Genomic DNA, 23,072 nt, shown 5'->3' on the forward strand with positions numbered 1-23,072 from the left:
TGGGTGTTAAATTAAAACCTTCCCCGGCTTCGCCTGTAGCTATATAATGTTGAAATGATAACAATCAGAATTTTTAAAATATTTGTGTAAAAATTTTCTATCACTTGTTTAATTTTAAATGAAATATTTATCAAAGATTTTATCATTCAAAGATTACACTCAGGATTATCATATTGCTTTTATTTCAGTGGTCCCACTGTCTAGATCGTCCTTCAACAGGCAGTATTTATAGCATCGCTTGGTCATCCGATGGAACGCAGTTAGCAGCTGCTTGCGCTAATAGTCAAGTACTTTTTGCACATATTATTGACAGGTACATTACCTATTTCAAACACAACTGTTGATTTCGGGGATTTCTTCAAATTTACTTTTGATGTCTGTCAATAAAAACTAACTTACGAAATATTACCTGACACCTTAATTATACTTGATTATCATATTTATCATTTTCAGAGAATATTCATGGAAAAGCTTTCACTGCTCCCAAACAGGCCGCAAAGTCATTGCGATTAAAGACATCATCACAGATCAAAGTGATCAACTGGACTATCCTGATAGAGTCATTCAAATAGCTCTCGGGTTCAATCATCTAGTGATAGCGACAGTGAAGCAATGCTTCATACACAAGCTTACATCCTGGAACACGCCTGTTACGTTCGATCTAAAAGAAGGCACCATTAGCATGATATTGCTGGCGGAAAAGTAAATATTTGTTAGAAGTTATATCGATAATGTTGAAAGTTTCATGCTTATCGTTTACAGAATTACTGATGATGCTCTAGCTTTGAGAGTCTTATATAAAACTATAAGAAAATGCTAGTCTCATAAGAATTTTATGTTTAACCTAATTTGTTTTTTAATTCAGATAGATTTTGGGTCACATATTTTAATTTAATTCGAATGTTATAGGTGTTTATGCATTGTGGAGCGTACGGGTGTATCCATCTACAGTTACATGGGTCGATTGCTTGCAAGTCCCCGTTGGGGTGCCCGCCCTGAAACTTTAGGACGATCTGGATTATCCTTGGGCCCTGATGCTTTAGCTGTTATTGATCAGGTTGACAGAAAACGTAAGAGCATGAAAGTTACTAGTTTGAATCCAGTATTCAATCACATGTACCTAAATAGTAATTCTAAACCACCAAATCTTTCTTTTAGTGATCCATATTTTCGACCTGCCCACTGGCTTGATCGTCCGCAGTTCCACAGACAATACGGTCACCAAGTTGACACACAAGATGACAGTCTCCACTATAGCTCTAAGCCAAACGGGACCCATTTCCGAAAGGCAGCTGGCTTTGTTGGACTACAATAGAGACTTGTATGTCGCCACTGTCAAAGACAGCAAACCCAAGTTTGTTAAATTGGGTTAGTATACATTAATAATTTAATTTTTAGTAAGTAAAAGCTTTGAGTGTAAGTGATTTTTAGTAAGTAAAAGTCCTGTCAATTCGGTCACTGGAAGATGGTGAAACTTATATGGTCGAGTCAATCCATTATACATGTTTTGTTTTGACTATAAATGCTTGTTTTACACAACAGTGCCAGACTGTCTATCTGTGCTAAAAATAAGAAGACTCGTTTCTCCTGTCTGGCTGGTTGGATGGGCTTAGCCGGCCGTGTCAAGGTTTGGTTATGATCTTATGATAACACCTTGACAACGAATCACCTTGTTTCTTAAGAAACTCCATTTATTTTAACATTTGAAACTTAACGGTAAAATTTGCAAACGTTTTTAAATAAAACAATGAAACTATTTTATATTGTGTTAATTTCTATAGTAAAAATATAATAAACACCGCTAATAAATGTAAGTATATGTAATGTATAAATGTATTTTTAGTCAATTTGTCTTCGAAATACCGAGAAACGTGTGTTACAATTTGACTGTTATTTCAAATCCTAAATTAAACGGAGTATAAGTTAAAGTTATTTTTTTTAAACACGCGTCTATTGCGTGGTAATTGTGAAAATAAGATCATCGTATTTTGTATTTGAAATAAATAGGTATATCTCATGACCAAAGTTATTAAGTACTTCGTGACTCATTGATTTACTTAGTTTTCGTTAACACAGAAGGTCGTAGGAGTAAAATATGAGCGAAACAATTGATGTCCTTTTCCTTTGTTGAATTTATTTGCTTTACTATTGATCTTCAGGGTCCCAGATTCTAAGCATAGCATGGAGCGCTGAGACAGAACTGTTGATTGGTCTTCGAGCCAGCTCTGCAGTAGCCTGGTGTTGCCCTAAAGCGGCCACTCAACCAGACTGGCTTGCACTGACTACTGTCAGCAAAGAGATCATGTAAGTAGGTATTATGCAGTAGTTAAAGCTGAATTGGTCCTTCTGGTAGGTATTCGGTATAGGAAATTTAAATGTAATAGGTTGGGGAAAAAGTATTTTCATATTTAGAATGTATAAACTTGTTATAAAATAAAAACTATCAATTTATATTGCGAACTTGTTTTAAAACGTTAAGAAACTTAATTAATATTAATAACACATAAAGTATTATTATAATTCAATTAAATCAAGGCTCTTTACAAAAAGAACATGAAAACGTGGCACTGTACCTAATAGCGTGCAGTGCAATGTCATGCATTAACTTAAAATTGATGTACTTCCTCCCTAGCATTGTTAAAATGATAATGATTCTATTGTTGCTAATTATATTTTTGTATGAAAGGATGTAACGTAATGAAGGTCTCGCGATGCTAACTTCACTAGGTACTAAAACTATTATATATATAGATAGTACTTATTAAAATTTCACTACGAGAACCATTTAAACATAACCACGAAACCAATCTTTCGAAAAGAGATATATTAACGTGTAATCGTCACTTTTTCGCCTCGACTGCTATTTTCGAGCACAAGTTTTATTGTTCTTTCATTAGGTGTTAGTACATTATTATACTACGCGCCAATTAAATTTTTTTTTTTTGAATACAACCTCTCCTAGAATCCATTTTTGGATAGTTAACTTCGTTACAGACTGTTCTAAGAAAATAAATGCCTTTTTATATGAATGTTTACGCATACAGGCGCCGTATGTTTGTTTTTAGTTTTATTTGTTTCTTAAAAATAAAAAACAACAAGTTACATGACAGGTCTTAATCCTAAGGAATAACAAGTTGGCAAAGTACAGTTATAAAAATAGTAAAAATATATATAAGTATTAAAGTTACAAATGTAACAAAAAATATAATAAAATATGGTACCTACTTACTTAGTTCGCGTGCCAAGTCTATTACTCTTTTTATGTAGGTAAATTTGCGTTAAAATATGTTATATGTAATTGATTGCCAGTTTATTTCTGCTAATTTCACATTATTTTTTCAATTCAATAGTGATCTCGGTCGCAACCCAGCTGTGCTGAGCGTCGAAGATGGGGTGGCACGCATTTGTCGAGGCAACGGCTCGCTACTTCATGTCTCGTTAGCGGCTTTTCCGGAAAAGCTACTCAAACATGTAGCTGCCAATATGTGGCAAGCAGCTTTGCAGGTGAATAAAACTCTGTTCCTAGTACACATACTTTTTATGATAATTTCGAAGCTAGGTTTTTTTTCTAGCTCATAAATAGTCGAACCATTTAATTCTTGACCCACACCGTAGATTAATAGAAAGTTCACACAGTACCTAAGTGTCATAATAAATTCCCTTGTCAAGCAATGCGATGTCACTATGTTTTTTTCTACTAAATGGTTAAAGGTTACACAGTGGGTCACAGTTCAGTTGGTTCGAGTGTACACCTAAAAACTAAAAATTGTACCTACGTGCAAAAGTGTCAAACTACTCATGTTCAATTTTTTTTGGATTTTAAACCCCTAAATAGCGAAATCTTTTTTAGCTATGCCGAACTGTCGAAGATGATACTTTGTGGGCTTGTCTGGCTGTTCTGGCATGGCAGCATCATCAATTAGTTGTTGCTGAAGAAGCCTTTGCTCTTATAAAACAATATCACCAAGTTTCCTACATACAACACCTGAGGGTAAGTGTAAAATTTATTGTTTTGACAGCGGAACAGCATATTGATAGATATATAATTAAATGATGATGATGGCGATAGTGATAGATAATTCAATTTAATAATTCTAGTTGTTCATGGCTTTGATTTTTAAATTAACCAATACTTAAATACATCGAATTATTTTCATAAAATCATTTTTTGAAAGGTGCCACCCTAGTGGTGCATAAATGAAATGCGTCACATAGAAAATTTTAACAGTAAATCTTTTTATTACAGAACTCGACACCGGAGCGTTTATCAGCTACCGAAATATCGACAAACTAAGTAATTTGAATAGTAGTTTTTTAAATAAATAAATAACCAATTAAGTAAATCGAAATTTCTTGAAATTATTTTTTCAGCGTTATTAATTTTTATATATATATTTTTTTGTTATTTGTACAAGATCTGAAAAACGCCTTAATTTTCAGCTAATCAAAATTCAACCAAATCAATCAAATTACTTTTCCGAAAAGCAAATTCCTTGGTAATCGTGTATCTCTTTCGATTCTGTAGCTCTGCAGGGCTACTACGAAATTCGAAGTTCGTGTCGTGCGGTCCCTCTCGCTCTCGTATAAGTGTCAGAAGGACCGCACGACACGAACTTCGAGTTTCGAGTTTCGTAGTAGCCCTGCTGTAGGCTTAGCGCTTTTTATTTTACTTCACTACTCCGCCTCCCCACTACTCCGCACCGCACTCGCTCGCTCTGCCTGCCTGCTGTTTCATTAATTCATTCAGTAAATCTGTCAAAGCTGCGTGGAGTTAATGTGTGTCTAGTTAAAACACTGTTTTCGATAAAATAACAAAAATAAAACATTTGTGAAATGAAAGCTTTTTTCATCAATAAAAAACCCACTCAGTACTTATCAAGAATCTGAATCAAGCATAATTCCATTGATTTCTAACGCTAGCGCTCGTGCCCCACATTTAAAAGACGAAAGTTGTGATTTAGAAAGAAAAGTTGTGTGATGTTAATTTCAAATCACTGTGAAAAATGCGTGTCGCAGATCAGTACCTAGTGTTAATAAACTTTTTTCTCTGTGTGTGCGGTAACTACTATGAAATATCAAATAATGTGGAAGCGAAGAATCACTCCTTGGAGTTGACCCAGTCTTTGAATTTGGCTCGACAAGAGCTGATTCAAGATACTTGCTCCCGGTTTCCTCCAAGATGGACTCTAGATGACTTGCCAGTGAACCGGCTGGAACACATTTTAATAGATGAACATCGGAAACTCTTATATTGCTACGTGCCAAAGGTGAGTTCTCAAGGCAAACTCGTCTGCTGTTTACTTAAGTTGGCCTAATGATTTAAAACGTTCTTGGAAGTTTCGGACGCTTGCCTACGTCAGTTGTCCTTGGGGATATTGGTCAGAATTAGTTAGGTCTGTATATTATTTTTATCTCTACTTTGAGACTGTATCAACATCGGGTACATCTATATGATCTATCTAATATAGGTAGGTATACCAGCTTATAACGCTACTTCGCCCTCGCAAAAATAAATGAAAATTATCTTCCCTCCTTATCTCTAAAATACTTGGCTTAATTTGCATCTGCTATTCCTAAATAATAAATTTGAATTTACAAGGAATATATTTTTGTTCAACTTTTTTTTCTCATTTTTTTTCGACGCTTTAGTGCACCTGTTTGACTATGCCAGCAGCCTCATTGGAAGACTTAATGTAAAAAATTAAATTTCTTGTTAAACAATCAAATTTCAAATGTGTAGTTTTATCAGTTTTGATTTCCATGCCACTTCATATGCTAATTCCCTTTACGGATTTTCTAAAAACCTGTCTGTTCTGCTAGTCTACAACTCTACATGATGAAAGGAAGCCCTCTGCGGAATTTCAAGCTCCCAGGCCCAGTATTTAGTATTGTGTTCTTCTTTTTTTAAATATACATACCTACTTTGTATGGAAAAATTATATGATACTAATTGTCGCCATAAGGATTCATTTATTACTATATATATTTTTTTAGTAACATCTGCAATATACGGTATTTTAACAAGTCTGATTTTGCCATATCTAATATTTATGAAATATAGATAAACGATTAGTGTTAGGAAAAGAAATTTAAACGGTTGAAAATATTTAATAGTGATTTTTTTGAAAAATCTAATACCTGTCTCTTTCATCAACGCTTTTCTCTTATCAGCAAGTATGTCGTACTGGCGTAGTGACGTCATATGCAGTATGTCTTTCTCTGTCTAATCTTGCATTTCAAACCTTTTATAACTTTGTTATTTGTAAAGGTAGCTTAAAATTGTTTTTCTTTCGATAACAGCATTGTATAGTTTTAATTTATAAAGATATACAATAGTCAAATACCGTATTTGGTACATTATACCATAAGCAAATCTGTTGCGTGCAGTATGGCGTTTTTATTGCTATAATATAGCGGGAACTAAACAATTCTCTGGGATTTAAAACCATTCTTCCTGGAGTCTCAAACTATCTCCATACTAAATTTCATCTAAATCAGTTCAGCAGCTTAAGAATGAAAAGGCAACCAACAGAGAGACAGTTATTTTCGCATTTATAATATTAGTAAGGATGTTTGAGTAATTACAATTCTATGTTATCCTAAATCTAATCAAGTATTTAATCACTCCATCATAATTTATAGCTTCTGAATCACTCACACATACATAGTTTTTTTAAGTAAATTATTTATTTTAAATTTATAAATTTATTTATAAATTTTTACTTTTAACATAAAAGCATAATTTATAAATATGGATTAATTTACAAATGAAAAAATGATAAAACTTAACTTAAAACAATCCAAATACCTTTATGAAATAATCATATTAAATTACTATTAAAAAAAATCTATACTTAGAAATCAATTTCCGTTTTATTCATTCCATTTTTGCTATCTGTGTCCTTACAAACTTTTTTTAAGGTGGCCTGTACTAATTGGAAGAGAGTATTAATGATACTGGCTGGCAAGTGGAACAATACAGATGTTCTATCAATTCCTGGCAACATTGCGCATGCTCCAGGAATGTTCCGGAATCTGAGTTCCGTTTCAAAGGAGGAAAGAGACTTCATGCTGGACAACTATCACAAAATGATCATTGTACGGAATCCTTTTGAGAGGCTGCTGTCAGCTTATAGAAACAAATTGGAGGGAGTGACACCAAGTGCCAAATATTTTCAGGTATTATAACTTATTTGTTAAACTTTACAAATGTTATGAAATAAATAAATAAATTGGTTTCCTAGCTAGCAGAGTTGGCATTAGGACATCACGTAAGGAGTTCGCACCAACCCAAGTACAGTCAACCAATTTTATTCCTAGGCCACCAGAGAACTGCCTTGTAATGACATTTAGCATCATTTTACAAAAATTGTTATAGACCAGGGGACGGCAATTAACCTTGCGGCCTGCAACTTAATTCAAATTTAAATTATTTATTCAGTGAACAGGCCGCAATGGGCACTTTTACACGTCATTTTTTTAACTCCCAGCACTTTTGGAAAGCCATCATTGCCCAGAAGAATTCGCTGCAAGGCCTGCAAGAAACTTGGCAGAAAGTATTTTTTCCAAATAAAATAATTACAAATATAATACTTCAAACTACAGTCTATTCAATATAGAATGGACAGAAGAAAATAGGTTCTTATACTGCACGCTTTAGGAAGTCATTTAAAAAAAATTGCATTTTTCTAGTATATGGTCTAATTATAATTGTAATGAAAATATCGAAGACGTCAATATTACTTTAAATTATTCATTAGCTAACTATTGCCCGCGACTACGTTCACGTAGAATCCGTTTATTGCTATCCTCGGAAACTATGCAATTTTTCGGGATAAAACTATTCTATGTCCTTTCCCAGGACTTGTATACTATCTGTATACCTACCAATATTTTACCTAAATCGGTTCAGCGATTAAAACGTGAACCAGATAACAAAAAACATACAGACACAAACTTTCGCAATTATAATGAATACTAGCTTTTACCCCCGCCGCTTCGCTCGCGTGAACCATAAACATTTCAAAGAAGCAAGCAATCAAGCAAGCAAGCAATCAATCAAGAAGCAAGCAAGCATGCAAGTGAGCATGTAAGCAAGCATAATTATGTAAGAAATAGTGCAAGCAAGCATGCATTCGAATTTGCATTCAAGCATGCAAGCAAGCATTCATTCAAGGCTGCATTCAAGCATGCAAGCAAGCATGAATTCAAGGCTGCATTCAAGCGTGCAAGCCAGCATGTATTCAAGGCTGCATTCAAGCACGCAAGCAAGCATGCAAGTAAGCATGTAAGTAAGCATATAATTATACAAGGAATATTGCAAGCAAGCAAGCAAGGAAGCAAGCATACAAGCAAGCATGCAAGTAAGAATGCAAGCCAGCATGCAAGCAAGCATGCAAGCAAACATGCAAGCATGCATGTAAGCAAGCATGTAATTATGCAAGGAATAGTGCAAGCAAGCATGCAAGCCAGCATGCAAACAAGCATGCAAGCAAGCATGCAAGTGAGCATGTAAGCAAGCATGTTATTATGCAAGGAATAGAGCAAGCAAGCACGCATTCAAATCTGCATCATCATTATTAGGACTTCACAAAAATGTTTGGAACCCCTTCTGTGACCTTCTAGAGTCCAATGTTATCCTGAATGGACTATACAGTATATACTTGCTCGTTTGCCATCCAGTCAAATAAAAAAAAAAAAAAAATACAATTAAGAAAAAAATACTTACATGAAAAGGGCAATAATAATTAGTAGGTTTGAACGAATACGAACTTCGGTCGAACATTCGGTAAAAATAAAAATTCGGCCGAATTTCGTTCATTAAACTGCCTTTAGTGACTTTTAAATATGAGTAGAATATTGTTATGTTAAATTTGATTGTTGAACCTAAACCGAAAGTTTATTCGAGGGCGCATCTAGTGTGTATATTTTTAAAATTGCGTTAATTTTTGTGTTTCATAGAAGCAATTATTTTATAAATTGGTAGCTGTAAAAAATGAATATTTATCTATTTAATGTCGAAATAACAACGTACACGAATCCAGTTTCGGTATTCGGTCTTAGTTTCGGCAGATTTTCTTAACCTAAATATAGCAAGTTTTAAGTAGGTAACAGATTGTTGTCTCTACAGTCGAAATTTCCACTGACCTTGTTTCTTGCAAGTGATTGATAACAATTGACTGTCACAACGTTGACTTATGACCGATTACAAACACATTTTTTATTAGCATTGTCATGTATTTACATATTATTGAAATGAAGCTGTTGTTTAACTGAAAACATAAAAATTACTATCAGATTTTTTCAAGTAGGTATAATGCACTCCAAGATCCCACGGTAGAGGCTCTGCTACTTGGGGATTTTCTGAACACACACGCACGCACGCACGCACAAACATCACGCCTGTATTTCCAAATGGGGTAGGCACTAGGCAGTGAACACGAAACTTTACCGCTTCGGAGCCATTTTTTAGCAAGTTTAGGTTTAAAGTTGACAAAAAGGTATAATAGTGACAGGTTTCCTGAATATTCCTTGCTGTATTATTATTTCTGATGTGTGGATTATTGTTATTACATTGTAATATAACACGGTCTAGTATACAGTAGGTACAGTCACCTGCATTAATATCTGCAACAGAGCGGGGCGTGAAAAACATATCTGACACGCCCTACCGGCCCTAGAAATAGAGTTGTACCAGATATTTTTGCACGCTTTGCTGTGTCACATATTGGTGCTGGTGACTGTACCTACATTCAGTCAATTTGATTCCTGGGCCACCATGGCCCCTTATCAGTAAATAGCTTTATTTTTACAAGCTTTCTTTAGCTTGCCCTGTTTGTTATTTGATACGGAATACAGTTAGGTGACTGTCTCTCGACGCAACATAGATGTCGCTAGTGCTGCTGCTTAAGTAGCATAGTACAAATAAGCAACCTGAGATATGTATGCATAGGAAAAATTCGTGTCTAGATTCCTGTCCAGCAGTGGTGTAGGGGTTATAGCACGCAGCACGGATTGCTGAGGACCTGTTCGATTCCCAGTGCTGGTCTCTTTTCTGGTTTTTCTGTGCATCCATGTCTCAGTTTGTATTTACGATATGGTTTCACGGGATACCCGTAAAAGTAACAAATTTGGAGTTGAAATAAAAAATACAAAAATACTCCAAAAATCAATCATAATAAATATACCATAAAATCAACTATAAAATGTAAGTACATGTAATTGAATAGAAATCGTTGTACTCTTACCTCGACCTATTATAGCACATTGTTGTTCGAAGTATGACTAAAGATATTATCTTCACACTTTTATAATTACGTCTAGCATGTTAAACGATAAGTTACCATGCCACAAAGACGACCGTAGAGTTTTTTTTATAGGTATTATGTGCTACCTATTTGCATTTCTCTACTGTGATGGATACCAATATGAGTAAATTCAATGAGGGCTATCGCGTATGAATTCGCCGCTAGAGGTGCTAGTGTAGCGTGAGGTCTCCGAAATGTCAAATCTCATAGTTTTTGGGTGAGCTACGCGTGTTTATTATAATTAGAATAATTTTGTGAATATTTTGCATTACCTGAAATAAATTATGGCAATTATGCGTTAGGGGCAATGAATGTCTGTGTTTTGATACAGTTTTGTCTTTCGGAACTTTTTCCTTCCTTTTTTCCGAACAAAACAGGACTACGCAACACTGTGGTTGCTCGATATTTTTATGGTACGGTTTAAGGTGTATTAAATATGTTTTTAATCTAAACTTCACGCCCGTAATAACAGATTTTGATACCACACTTTAAAACCTCACGCAACAGTGGCGCCATTTAGAAAGACAAAAAACGATAGCCCTCATTAATGTTGACAACTAGTCAATTGAATTTGTGACATAGTTTGTAGCAATACTTCAATAATATTTACCATTTTTAAATTGTATTGTCAAGTGATGTAATTTTGAAACGCCGTTCTCCTGTTACATTTTTAAATGAGAAAGTAAGAAAAATCATTTATGCACATCAACACAAGACACAACAATATATTTACAAACAGACAAAACGAAGCACATAGTAGAGATAGTGTAAAAGTAGTGTCAACTTTAAAAAAAAAATAACAGATCCAAAATTTTAAAAGTTTTCAAACGTCTTAGAGCGAAATATCTCTTGCCTATAGAATACAAATTCTTCGAACGAGCTTGGAGCATGTTTGCACAAACCATAATTATTATTACATCACTGCATTGTTATAATACCGTTAGCTCTTAAACACCGGCTTTAGAGTTCATTGCACTACGCCCATGCGTGTATTAAGCCCAATCGATTTATGGAATACCTACAATCAATTTTTTTTTAATAAAAACTTTTTTAATTACCTAATATTTTTGTTGCCTGTACTTGCATTGTCATTCAACCTACATATGTATACCATACTAAATTTCAAGTCAATCCGACCTCTGGAAGTGGATCAAAATTAACTTGCATGATTAGAAGCAAAAAAAAAACCCAAGGTCAAATAATTTATTTTTAAACTTGCGTTCATTTTATGTATTTGTGTTAATAGAAGCGATCATTCTATAAATTGATTGGTAACTCTGAAAAAAATAATTTGTATTCTATTTGGTGGGTGAACACCTTAGTTGCACACCTTAACGCAGGTAGTTAAAATTACTATGATTTTTTCTATTGTGACACAAAAATTATCCATACAAATATATGAATAATTTTCGTGTCACAATGGAAAAAGTTAAAAGTAACCTACCTGCCTGCGAAAGTATGCAACTATTTGGTCTTCACCCTCCTAAAAATAACAAATGCGAGTGGTGGAGGCTCTCAACGACGCCGATTGCTCCGACCGCCACTCGAAAACCCACCCTACCCCTAAATTCGACCCTAATATTGGTTTCTGTCCTATTTTCGGCAGATTCTCTGTTGCCAAGTTAACTGGGAGTTGCCCTACACCGAATTACATTCTTATTGCCATGGCGTCATCCCGTCACATCATATTCTGGCAAGGTTAAGCTACATTTTATTTTTCATCTTGTTGCAATGGTTTCTAAGGTGAAAATTCGAAGAAGTATTTTTTCCGTTGACTGTGCCTAACTGTGCGTGAAGAGATTTTAAATTTAAATGAAATAGGAAATGCGAAAAATATGCAGCGTAGTCACCGAAAACAATGTAACATTTACAAATCGGGTTGACATTTATTTATGACCAGGTTAATTGTATGGAGTTTCTAAAAGACGCCCACCTACGGTCAGAGAATATTAAACAAGTGGGTTGGATGACAACTTGAACTCTATTCTATCCAGGGAATGCTTAGAGTCAAAATTAGTCAAAAATGTGTTTCTTGAAGTCATATCGACGTTAACAAGCTGGCCAGGTGCGAATCGGACTCACGAAGGGATCCGTACGGCAAAACAGGTTTTTTGTATGGGTTAAACTTTTTTCAACCGATTTCAAAAACGAAAGAGGTTCTCAATTTGATTAGTATTTTTATGTGTTGTCAGAATTACTGACATTACGAGTACTATTGACCACGTATCCTATTGACTACGTTTCCGCTTTCAAACTAAAGCCCAGTTTGGACACTCAGCAAAACTGGTGCAAGTTGTATTACATTGCGAGGTCGTAAAGGGAACGAGTTTGAAGTAGTCAATCGAGCGCAGTAATGTAATACTGCTTACACGATTCTTGCACCTCTAAACTAGGCTTTACGATCATGATTAGTCTTTGGCGCTTCTATCACATCTATCACAAATGTGGACCCGCCTCAACCTAACCCTTTCTTTTCCAGAATCGCGTCGGCAGGCGTATCATAAAGGCATACAGAAGTAACCCCAGCGCCGAATCTCTGGAGCATGGGAACGATGTGACCTTTAAAGAGTTCATCTTGTTCCTCACAAACAGGAGCGAGAGTTAGCTGACGTTGTTAACAACGAGCACTGGCAGCCTATCACCAGCCTCTGCCATCCTTGTCTATCAAGTATACTTTAGTTGGTAAGTAAATTATGTTTCTAGTGAAATTAAATCGGTTCTTGTAACAAGTAAAGAGCTTTAGGCCGCCCTAAACGGCCATCGCTTGCACAATACAGCGATTCGATTTTATCGTGCCATGAAACTCTAACAAAATGATCACTTCGCAAAATCTGTACTAATACTAATATAAATATCTAGGGGCTGCTAAAGTAGGGCGTTAAATAATCTTTACCCAAAACAAAAGAAACCAGTGGTTTAGTTCATTGAAAAATGCTTTAGGTATGTGGTAGGTAGGTGCATTAAGATCTGCATCCTGGAAACGTTATTTTTTTAGTGATTGTTCAAGACTCACTACCAGGTGACGTGTATAAATTTTGCTCGAAACCCCTTTCCTCCTTAATGTTTTCTGTAATTCGTGCTTCATTGTGTGTTAGATGTACAGTCGAACAAATTGAATCATGACCCAGCAGAGTGGAACCTTTGTGCTCTACTAATGTCATGTTGACATCTCTTACTTTTGTCGAGGAAATCATAAACAAAATTGATTATTAAAAGGTGCCACCCTAGGTCATGATGATTCAATTTGTTCAACTGTACATAAGTAATTGTATAGGTACCTAACTAAAGTATCTATCGCCGCTTTATGCTCGTTTTTCTTTGGTTCGGGTTGCCTTACGAAAATATTCATCCTTTGCCACAGGTGTACATAACAGTTAATATTTTAGTCTAGAAATATGTTTCAAAGTTTTCTTGCGATATTACACTTTCTTGAGAAAAAAAGTGGTATTTGCGGACAATCGAGGATACGAATGGGATGAAATTCGACTTCACTTTCCTCTAAACGTTTAATTTACATCCACGCACCCTATGATTGAACTTGCGTCGTTTCGAATGCCATGCTAGAATCAAGTTTCACCTGTAATGGGTGATGTATGATATACGAGTTATCAGATCATACACACCTTGACCATCCAGTCTGGACATTGCGACACGTAAAGCGGTGAAGGCTGGGTCACATAGCTTCAATTATAATTTAACACTCAAATTTGTTTATCTGAACAATTAATTAGCCAAAAATTCAAAATTAACGAGGTACTCTCGCATAGTCACTGTTTTACCTAAAGTCCGACGTTTGGGTTCTTTATGGGTGTCTCTGGCAAACTTAATTATTTATATAAAAAAATATTTTGTACTAGCTTTTGCCAGCGGCTTCGCCCGCGTGGAATTCGGGTATCGCGCGCTGTTCCCTCTTGAACTGTGCATTTTTCCGGGATCAAAAGTAGCCTATGTCACTCTCTGGCCCGATCCGACCCGGTCGTCGTTTCGACGTGAAAGACGGACAAACATACAACACACAAACATGCAAACACACAAACACTTTCGCATTTATTATTATTAATATTAGTATGGATATGGATTATTTTGACAAAGAGGTTTATTCTTGTACTAATGTTTACCCGCGACTTTGCGCGCGTAAATCATTCGACACAGCAGTTGAAAAGAAATTCCGGGATTTTCCAAAATTCCCCTCGGGAATACCGAAATAAAAAGTACCTAGCGTATGTGTTATTCCAAATTTCATGACTCTAAGCTCAGCGGTTGTTATTTCGAGATTTTATTCCTATATCGTGGGAATATTGGGATAAAAAAAGTAGCCTTTGTTGTATTCCAGATGTCCAGCTATCTTCATACCAAATTCCATCCAAATCCGTCCTGTCATTTTATCGTAAAGGAGTAGCGTATCGTAGAGTAGGAAGACACAGCGGAGACCTTGGCTTGTCAGCCCATCCGGTAAATGATCGGTTTGTTTATATTTTCGAAAAGCCCTTGACAATCTCATGGTTAAGTTTACTATAACATAATCCTACTGATGTCATAAATGCGAATAGGTTTGTAAGTATGTGCGTTTGTGACTCTCACGCTAAATCAGCTGGACGAATGTGTTCGGAATATATTTTACTAGCTTCTGCCCGCGACTTCGTCCGCTGAAATAGTAATTTTGGGAATTATTTAATTTATTATGGATACCTATTCTCCAATAATAGTACATAGAAACTCTACGGTTTACCAAAAATACCTATTTTGTACATTGCTACAATTATAAACTATTTTTTTTTGTCTTCCATACATCCATCCATCCGATGTTCTTTGGTAAAGCATAAATATTTGCGGGTAGCCATATTTTAGCAATACGACGTGTATTCTACCCTGCCACACAAAGGACAATTCTCATAGTGAACTATTGACACCTTACGTCCTTTATTGTAAGTCAAGGCATTTACTAAGCATAGCTACACATTTATTTCCGATAAATATACTTATACGTAGTAACTTTTTTGGAATTCCTTAAGAACTTTCATCCCCATATTCAAGTAAATAGGTCGAATTTGAAAAGCGCCAGATCAAATGTTTTTTAGGGTTCCGTACCTTAAAAGGAAAAAATTGAACCCTGTAGGATTACTTTGCTGTCCGTCCGTCCGCTGTCGGTCAAGACCTTTATCTCGTAAATGCGCGGAGTAAGGTATATATCGAGTTGAAATAAACCCTAAACTCAGGTCAATAGTCCGAAAGCTGTGAAAAAATCACACCTCTAAGTCAAGGCAATCAAAAGCTACAGTCGTTAAAAAGTGTTTCCATACAAATTGCCTCAACAGAAAAAGTTTAGGGTAGGTACTTCCGCTGTGTTAGAAACTTGGATTTTTGCATAAAGGTAGCTCTTTATAGCACAATAAATAAGAAAAATCTGAAATCATAATTTTTCATCATGTGACTGTTTATGTGAATAAGCCATCTAAAATGACCCCACATTGCGTACATTTTGCTTATGAGCTTAAAGGCTCTGCTAACACTGCACCATCCCCTCTGCTAACATCCCTCGCAGGTAACATTTCAAAAACGCTTAAACAAATATCTAATTATTTTATAGTAGCCCAATGCAAGTTTCATAAAGAACCATCGATTTATCTTCGACAAATGACGATCTTCCATATAAAGTTCATCCTTTTTCACCCCTCACAGAAAGAATTTTTAAAACGTGCGAACAAATATCTATTTATCTCTTTTCACGTGCCGAAATGGCAATCTTATTAATTCATCGATTATCTTCAATAATGACGACCTTGCGTATAAACTTTCATCCCCTATTCATCCCCTCACAGGTCAATTTTTTTAAAAAGGTCAAACAAATATCGATTTATTTCTTATTAAGTGCCAAATGCCAAGTTTCATGGTTTTATCTTCGATAGCTACGAATCCACCATATAAACTTCATCCCCTATTTCAAACCCTGAAAGCCTCTTTTCGCGATAAAAATAGCCTATGTTCTTTCCCAGAGTCTATTCTCCCTCTGTACCAATTTTCATCAAAATCGGTTCAGCGTAGGCGTGAAAGCGTAACAGACAGACAGACAGACAGACAGATTACTTCGCATTTATAAATTATTAGTATAGTATATTATTAGTATATAGTATTGTATAATAGTATATTAGTATATTAGTATATTAGTAAATAGTAAATTAGTAATTATAATTTAGTAATATTAGTAATATTAGTAATTAGTATATTAGTATATTAGTATATTAGTATGGAAGTAGGATAGTATGGATTTCTTACTAAGTGCCTAAATGCCAAGTTTCATGGTTTTATCTTCGATAGCTACGATTTTCCACCATTAAACTTTCATCCCCTATTTCAATCCTGAAAGCCTCTTTTTCGCGATAAAAAATGCCTATGTTCTTTCCCAGAGACTATTCTCTCTCTGTACCAAATTTCATCAAAATCGGTTCAGCGGTTTAGGCGTGAAGCGTAACAGACAGACGACAGACAGACAGACAGAGTATTTCGCATTCATAATATTAGTATGGATTTGACTCTTTTTAGGGTTTCGTACCCAAGGTGCCAACGGAACCCTATTACTGAGACTCCGCTGTCTGTCTGTGTTGCAGAACCTTTTTGATACAAGCCTTTACCATTTTTTGACTTATGATTTTGTTTATATGTGACACTCGAACTTGACAATAAAAAACTACAGAAGACTATCGAAGGTTTTGCTTATAGATTGATTTAGATATAAAGTGGCCATTACCCGGATTAATTTGGACATGGATGAAGAACAAATTCGACTCCCGTAGCGGACGAATTGCCGGAGTCGGAACGAACAAAAATAAAACCGATGTACGAGAATCGAATGCGGCTGTCACTAAAGAGCCTTCTATGCGATCAGCACATTCATCCGTCGCGGCACGGTGCGAGCACTGCCTCTCAGAAACGACTCCTGGAGGCGCGCGCGGCCCGGGAAAAGGCGGAGCTGGAAAAAGAAAGGTTGGTGAGACAAATTAGAGCAACAACGATTGGACACAGAGCGCGAGTTGATCGAGGCACGATTATCGGAACAACTAGCGCTCCTCGACGAGGACGGCAAGTCGTCGCGTGCTTCCGCGGAGTCCAGGGTGCAAGAATGGGTTGACGAGCATCGAGGTCAGTGCGCCCACCATGATTATGAACCTGAGCGGGCTAAGCTGCGAGATCACCCTGACAAAGACATCGCCTCGTTGGCTGTTGCGATAACCGAGGCTGTCAAACGAGTAAGCCAGCCCGCACCTACCGGCGACAAGCTCATCGGACGCCTCTCAGCTAGATTTGCCAACCTTCTCAGGTGACCCGCTGACTGGCTTCGGTTAAGAGCGCCTTTGAAACGACGACAGTGATCGGTCAATATTCTGACGAAGAGAACGTGGCCCGCCTGCAACGATGCCTGACAGGAGAGGCTTGGGAAGCGGTGGCGGCCCGATTAATCACCACGCGCTCTTCCGCAGCCGATATTTTGAAGACGTTGGAAATGCGATTTGGCCGTCCCGACCTGGTGCTGCACAAGCTTATAGGAAGCATGAAGAGGCTGCCGAAGCTCACTGGCGCGCGCGCTCCGACCTACTCGTCTTGGCGACCAAGTCGCAAACTGTGTAGCGGCAATAGAGCGACAGAGCGGATGGAATACTTTACACAGTCCAGACCTGTTACCGAGGTGGTCGTAAGCTGACGGAGTCTTTAGTAACCGCTGGTTGGATTATTGGCAGCGTCAGACAAATGTGCACCCAGACTATCTGCGTCGCACAGTACCTCATGTCAGAAGCTGAGAAGGTATGTAACGCTGGTGCAGTCGAATTACCCAGAAGCCCACAGCGAGATTTATCCCATCGACATCCCAGACGACCTGTACTTACAATCACAGAGGAGGAGGATGAGTCGTCTGTCAACGCCGTCGCTGAAACAAAGAAGATGCTCACATGTATTATTGTGGTAAGACAGACCACTCAATGTGATAACTGCTCTGATTACAGAATACTCGATGTCAATAAGCGCTGGGATTGGGCTTGCGAGAAAAAGCTATGCTTTGCGTGTCTGAAGTCGAGGCACCGCCGTGACCGCTGCCGTTCGAAGAAGAAGTGCACGACCTGCAAGCGTGGCCATCACTCGCTGCTGCATAGAGACGACTGGCATAAAGGCGAGGACAAGAAAGAAGGTAAACCTGAATGTTCTTATACGACGGCAAATGTTTGGGACCAAGCGAGCAAGAAGGTTTACCTGAAGGTCTTACCAGTCACCGTAGAGGGGCCAGCAGAAGTATGTCGTCGCTTTTGCTCTCCTAGATGAAGGGTCAACGGTTTCCTTAGTCGAGCGTCGTGTGGCTGAAACAGTTGGTGCCGAGGGTCCGGTAGCGGACCTCAAGCTTCATGGTGCTGTAGGGGACTGTTTGTGCACGCCAAGTCACCGCGTATCATTGACACTTCGCACGTCAGAGGGCACGCACAAATTAGATAACGTTCGCACAGTTGACAACTTGACACTTCCCACGCAAAGCTTGGACTGTACCGACTTGGCATCGCTGCCACACCTGACGGATATTCCCATACAGACATTTACAGGTAAACCAACCATGATCATCGGCCAAGATTATTGGTATTTAATTGTGAGCAGACAGTTGAGAGAAGGCCGAAAGAATGACCCGTTGCCTCGCTTACCCGATTAGGTTGGTCTTGCATGGATTTGCCGCCGGAAAACCAAAACAGTGTTGATTATGGCTGTCATTTGCATGATCACCAAGATGATAGACAGCACGATGGGGCACAATTGACAGCATTGGGTCAAGCGCGACGACAGTCACAGGAATTCGTCTGAAGACGACGTGCACGAGATAACACAGGGAGGAGCGGACTTTTGTGGAGATCTGATGACGTGAAACTCCCTGACAACAGAACAAAGCGCAGAATGCCGACTAAAGACTATTGAAAGAAAACATGAACACGATACCAGCTTTGCCACAGATTAGAAAAAACAGCTTGTTAACGTGCTAGAAAAGGCTATGCAAAGGAAGTTCGGTCAGTATTTGACGCCAAAGCTCAGACGAACAGGATTTCCTTGAATACGGAACTAAGGAGCGGACGGATATCCTGAACTCACTGCTTGGATGGCAATGGCGTCCAGGGCAATTGAACGTGGCTAATGGTGCGACCAGACCAGACCAGACCAGAGGTTACTCTCCTGCGCGCCACCGCCGACGACGCTGCGCTACTGAAACTGCCAGCTGCTGCCACCACAGATGCTGCTCTCGCAGCGAGGAGGAGATTGTTGCAGAACCTTTTTGATACAAGCCTTTACCATTTTTGACTTATGATTTTTGTTTATATGTGACACTCGAACTTGACAATAAAAAACTACAGAAGACTATCGAAGGATTTTGCTTATTAGATTGATTTAGATACAGTCTGTCGGTCTGTCCGTCTGTCACAGGCTCTATCTCTTGAGCCGTAATAGCTAGGCACTTGAAATTTTCACAGATTATGTATTACAGTGGCCGCTAAAACAACAAATGACGTAAATAAAATAAAGTTACAAATTAAAGGGGTCGTCATACAAGAAACGTGTTTCATTCAGCGGTTTTTGGTTGCTACGCTGCAAGATGACGGCCGTCAGTTGCTACGGGCAACACCCGTGACCCAATGTTGTTAAATGTTTAACTACTTATTAATTTGTGATTTTATTAGTGCTCTTTTATAAAATCTTCGATAATTATAATAATTGTCTCTAAGACCGTGGTTTATTTTTTGTGCAGCATTAAGACTAAATAACAATTTATGATCCACTAACCTCCGACACACACTTCACACACTTCACAAAAGCCAACTTCAATTAAGCACTCACAGCCGCTGTATTTAATGTTTTTTTACACTAAAAAAGGTCCGTTGTAATTCATACTAAGTAACACTATTTATTTACAAGGTCAAAATTTAAAATCAGGTTATGATTTATTCACTAATTCATAATAAGTACCCGCCGTTTGGCCGAATTAGCGCGTTCAGCCACTTTTAATTTTTTCTGCCGCGGGGCGCCGCGGCGTATGGCAAGAGTCTAAAGCGCTATTCAGCCTCCGACAGGGCGACAGCCAAAGAGGATGAGAATTAAAAATTGTTCTTTATTCAAAATACTTGCACCTAGTGCTTACATTTTGGTGATATGTTTTTATTAACTTGTAATATAATGTAACTACTCGTAGTTATGTTTGTTCGGGTGGAATTAATATTTCAACTTAAATTTGAAGTGGATATCTTCAACCGATTGAGCTGGAATTTTGCATGCATGTATAAATCCGATTATAATTCAATATTATTATGACGTAGAGCTGATCTGATGATGAAGTTAGATGTTGGCCATAGGAACTCTGTAATAAAATTTAACGACACGACCGCATCGATTTTGGTTTCATTTGATTCTTCTTGATGACTACCTACTTTGGTAACCAGGGGCAAAAAGTACCGCCAACAAAAAAGCTTGTATTAGATTTTTTTACAAAAAATTATTACTGAACTATTTGTTTTTAAAACATTGTACGGAGGTGCGGAACCCTTCATGCGCGAGTCGCTCGCACTCGCACTTGACCGATTTTTTATTTTTTGTATAATGTAAGTTTGAGCCGAATCATTGGTCCATTGTTCTTTCATGATCTCCAACATATAATCAAGCCAGTAATTAACTAGCTATTGGCTTTCACAGCACTTTCTAGAGAAGGTAGAGGTTTGCTCACTTTTTAGTAATTTGGAGGTCAATTTCTCCGAATAAATTGAGTTTTGGCAGCTAAAAAACAATACGTGTCCGTTATTTTAGACTACTCTCTAACATAATTAATTAATTATAAAAATAAAACAAATCGGAGCCGGACAGTTGTGTACCTTTCCTTGTTAGCTAGGTTTACTGGTAGGTAGGTACCTAAGGGTATTTGCTATATACTAACCGTAGGAAGAGCGTGTAAGAGCATGCAACAGCCTAGTCATTAATATTATAAGGGAGCCGACCATACGCCCACACATATTGCTTATTCACGATACAAGACCGTCATTTCTAAACGAGTTAGCTTTCAAATTGAACCTTAATAATATATCAGCTTCGGATAACCCTAAAGAGCAAATTTTCCAGTGATAGTTAATTTATTTCACATTTTCTTCTCAGGATTCATGGTTATTTTTCGTTTGATATTCCATTTATTTTTAGAAATTTAATTTCATATGTAGGAGTTCGTCTGCAAAATATGTACAATGTTAAACAAATTAATTTAACGCATTATTCAGAAAAGGATTCAATAAAACGTTACAAGTGTCTTAGATTTATAATTAACTTGGATCTTTTAATGTTTAGTTTTAGCATAAAAGTCTATATTGAATACGCCCATCGTAGAATTTATGAGCGAGATAACTATAATTAAAAACGTGATTAACGTTATAAAAGCAGATGTTTTTCAAGTGGCTTATCGTTCCGAGTGTTTTAAGCGTGATCCCTCGTTCATTATAAAACAACTACATAGGTACTTTAAAACAGTCGAGTCACTATGTTCATTAGTCATTGACCTCGCAGGAACAGGAGGACGCAATAAAATAACCCCTTTTACGATGTGTTAAGTGGATACGAATCATATTCTGTCATCAATCATAATTACCCCCCTTTTATAAGGTAATGGAAGCCCACAGATAAGCAAACAATGAAGTTTTCACTAATTGAATTATACTTCCTTTTTTAATCCTCTAAATCCTTATGCACGTGTTTCTAAAATTAAAAAAAAACAATTGGTTTTTGATTGCAACTGTTATTTAGAATGATGATTTGCGTTATACATAATAAAATAACGACAGTCTTAGATTTCTTCAAACTACGTATTTTGTTTCTATTAATTTCAAATACGAGTAAGAACACGATAACTAAAGCTGTAACTTCTAAGAACCTTTTAGATAACTTCATATTATTATAATACCTACGGCCGTTATCAAAGATTTAGTTGGCCTGTCACCATCTTAAGACACGAGTTCATTCGCGAGACATAAACTCTGTTCATTCGTTTTCCATCAGCCCTTCTCTTGAATGGAAGCAAAAATAAGGCGGGTTTCAGTAGTAAGCTGACCACACGCTTCACACCCGGCCGAGCCGCCAGCAAAAGTGAGTGACGTCTCTGCCTCAAGTAGCTCCATTAACCACCAACTTTAAGGGGCTCAACAAAGATGCGAACGCGTCGCAATAAATAAAGCGCTTGAGACAGATAAATTATCTTTGACTTGCGCACAGCTACCCTTGACAAATTATCTGTCATAAAAGCTAAAAACAAAATTGCTTCGCAACGGAAAACTTTGTAAATACCAATAACGCGGACTGGTTTATGTAGGTTAACATCATATTAAAATACCAGTTTAGGGCTAGGAAATCCTTTTTCCGTTGTAATAACGCTAAAGGAACACTCGGATAGTTAAAAATAGATACATAAAAGGGGCTGGTTCAATTTCATCAGTAGGATTGAGACTGTTCCATTTAGCAAACAACTTTGTTTTTATTTAACTAATTTGATTTAATTAAAACATATAGGTACACGGGTCTTCATGGCGGAGTTATATTAGTTTTATGTTTAAAAATAAATTAATTATAAAATAATTGGTCAAATAAACAACAAAATGTATCTTTAGGGTATTTCAATGACGGATGTTTATTATTGTTGTGGTTCATTTCAACAAAAACTATCTCCAATCTACATAATAATTATTATGACGGCTACAAACCTGCCCGAACTTTTAA

General features: G+C 37.1%; 3 protein-coding genes across 4 annotated transcripts in view; all 3 read left to right on the forward strand.

Moving 5' to 3' along the window:
- The window catches only part of LOC141445382 (intraflagellar transport protein 80 homolog), an 8,913-nt gene extending 4,603 nt beyond the window's left edge, over positions 1-4,310 (forward strand). The window contains exons 2-9 of the mRNA XM_074111225.1: positions 189-313; positions 454-702; positions 910-1,070; positions 1,159-1,368; positions 2,160-2,304; positions 3,351-3,504; positions 3,851-3,991; positions 4,247-4,310. Coding sequence (XP_073967326.1) covers positions 189-313; positions 454-702; positions 910-1,070; positions 1,159-1,368; positions 2,160-2,304; positions 3,351-3,504; positions 3,851-3,991; positions 4,247-4,294 — 1,233 coding nt within the window. The 3' untranslated portion in view covers positions 4,295-4,310. The remainder of the gene's footprint in view (positions 1-188; positions 314-453; positions 703-909; positions 1,071-1,158; positions 1,369-2,159; positions 2,305-3,350; positions 3,505-3,850; positions 3,992-4,246) is intronic.
- Ten-a (Teneurin-a transmembrane protein) overlaps positions 1-23,072 on the forward strand; it is a 486,497-nt gene that overhangs the window by 329,277 nt on the left and 134,148 nt on the right. The window lies entirely within an intron of this gene.
- LOC141445526 (carbohydrate sulfotransferase 11-like) lies at positions 4,706-12,989 on the forward strand. Its single transcript, XM_074111360.1, is given in 4 exon segments — positions 4,706-5,267; positions 6,922-7,179; positions 12,787-12,903; positions 12,906-12,989. Coding segments are annotated over 4 exon segments (720 nt in total). The 5' UTR covers positions 4,706-5,003; the 3' UTR covers positions 12,987-12,989.

Source organism: Choristoneura fumiferana, chromosome 2 (genome assembly GCF_025370935.1).
Source record: "Choristoneura fumiferana chromosome 2, NRCan_CFum_1, whole genome shotgun sequence".
In the NCBI taxonomy this organism is placed as follows: domain Eukaryota; kingdom Metazoa; phylum Arthropoda; class Insecta; order Lepidoptera; family Tortricidae; genus Choristoneura; species Choristoneura fumiferana.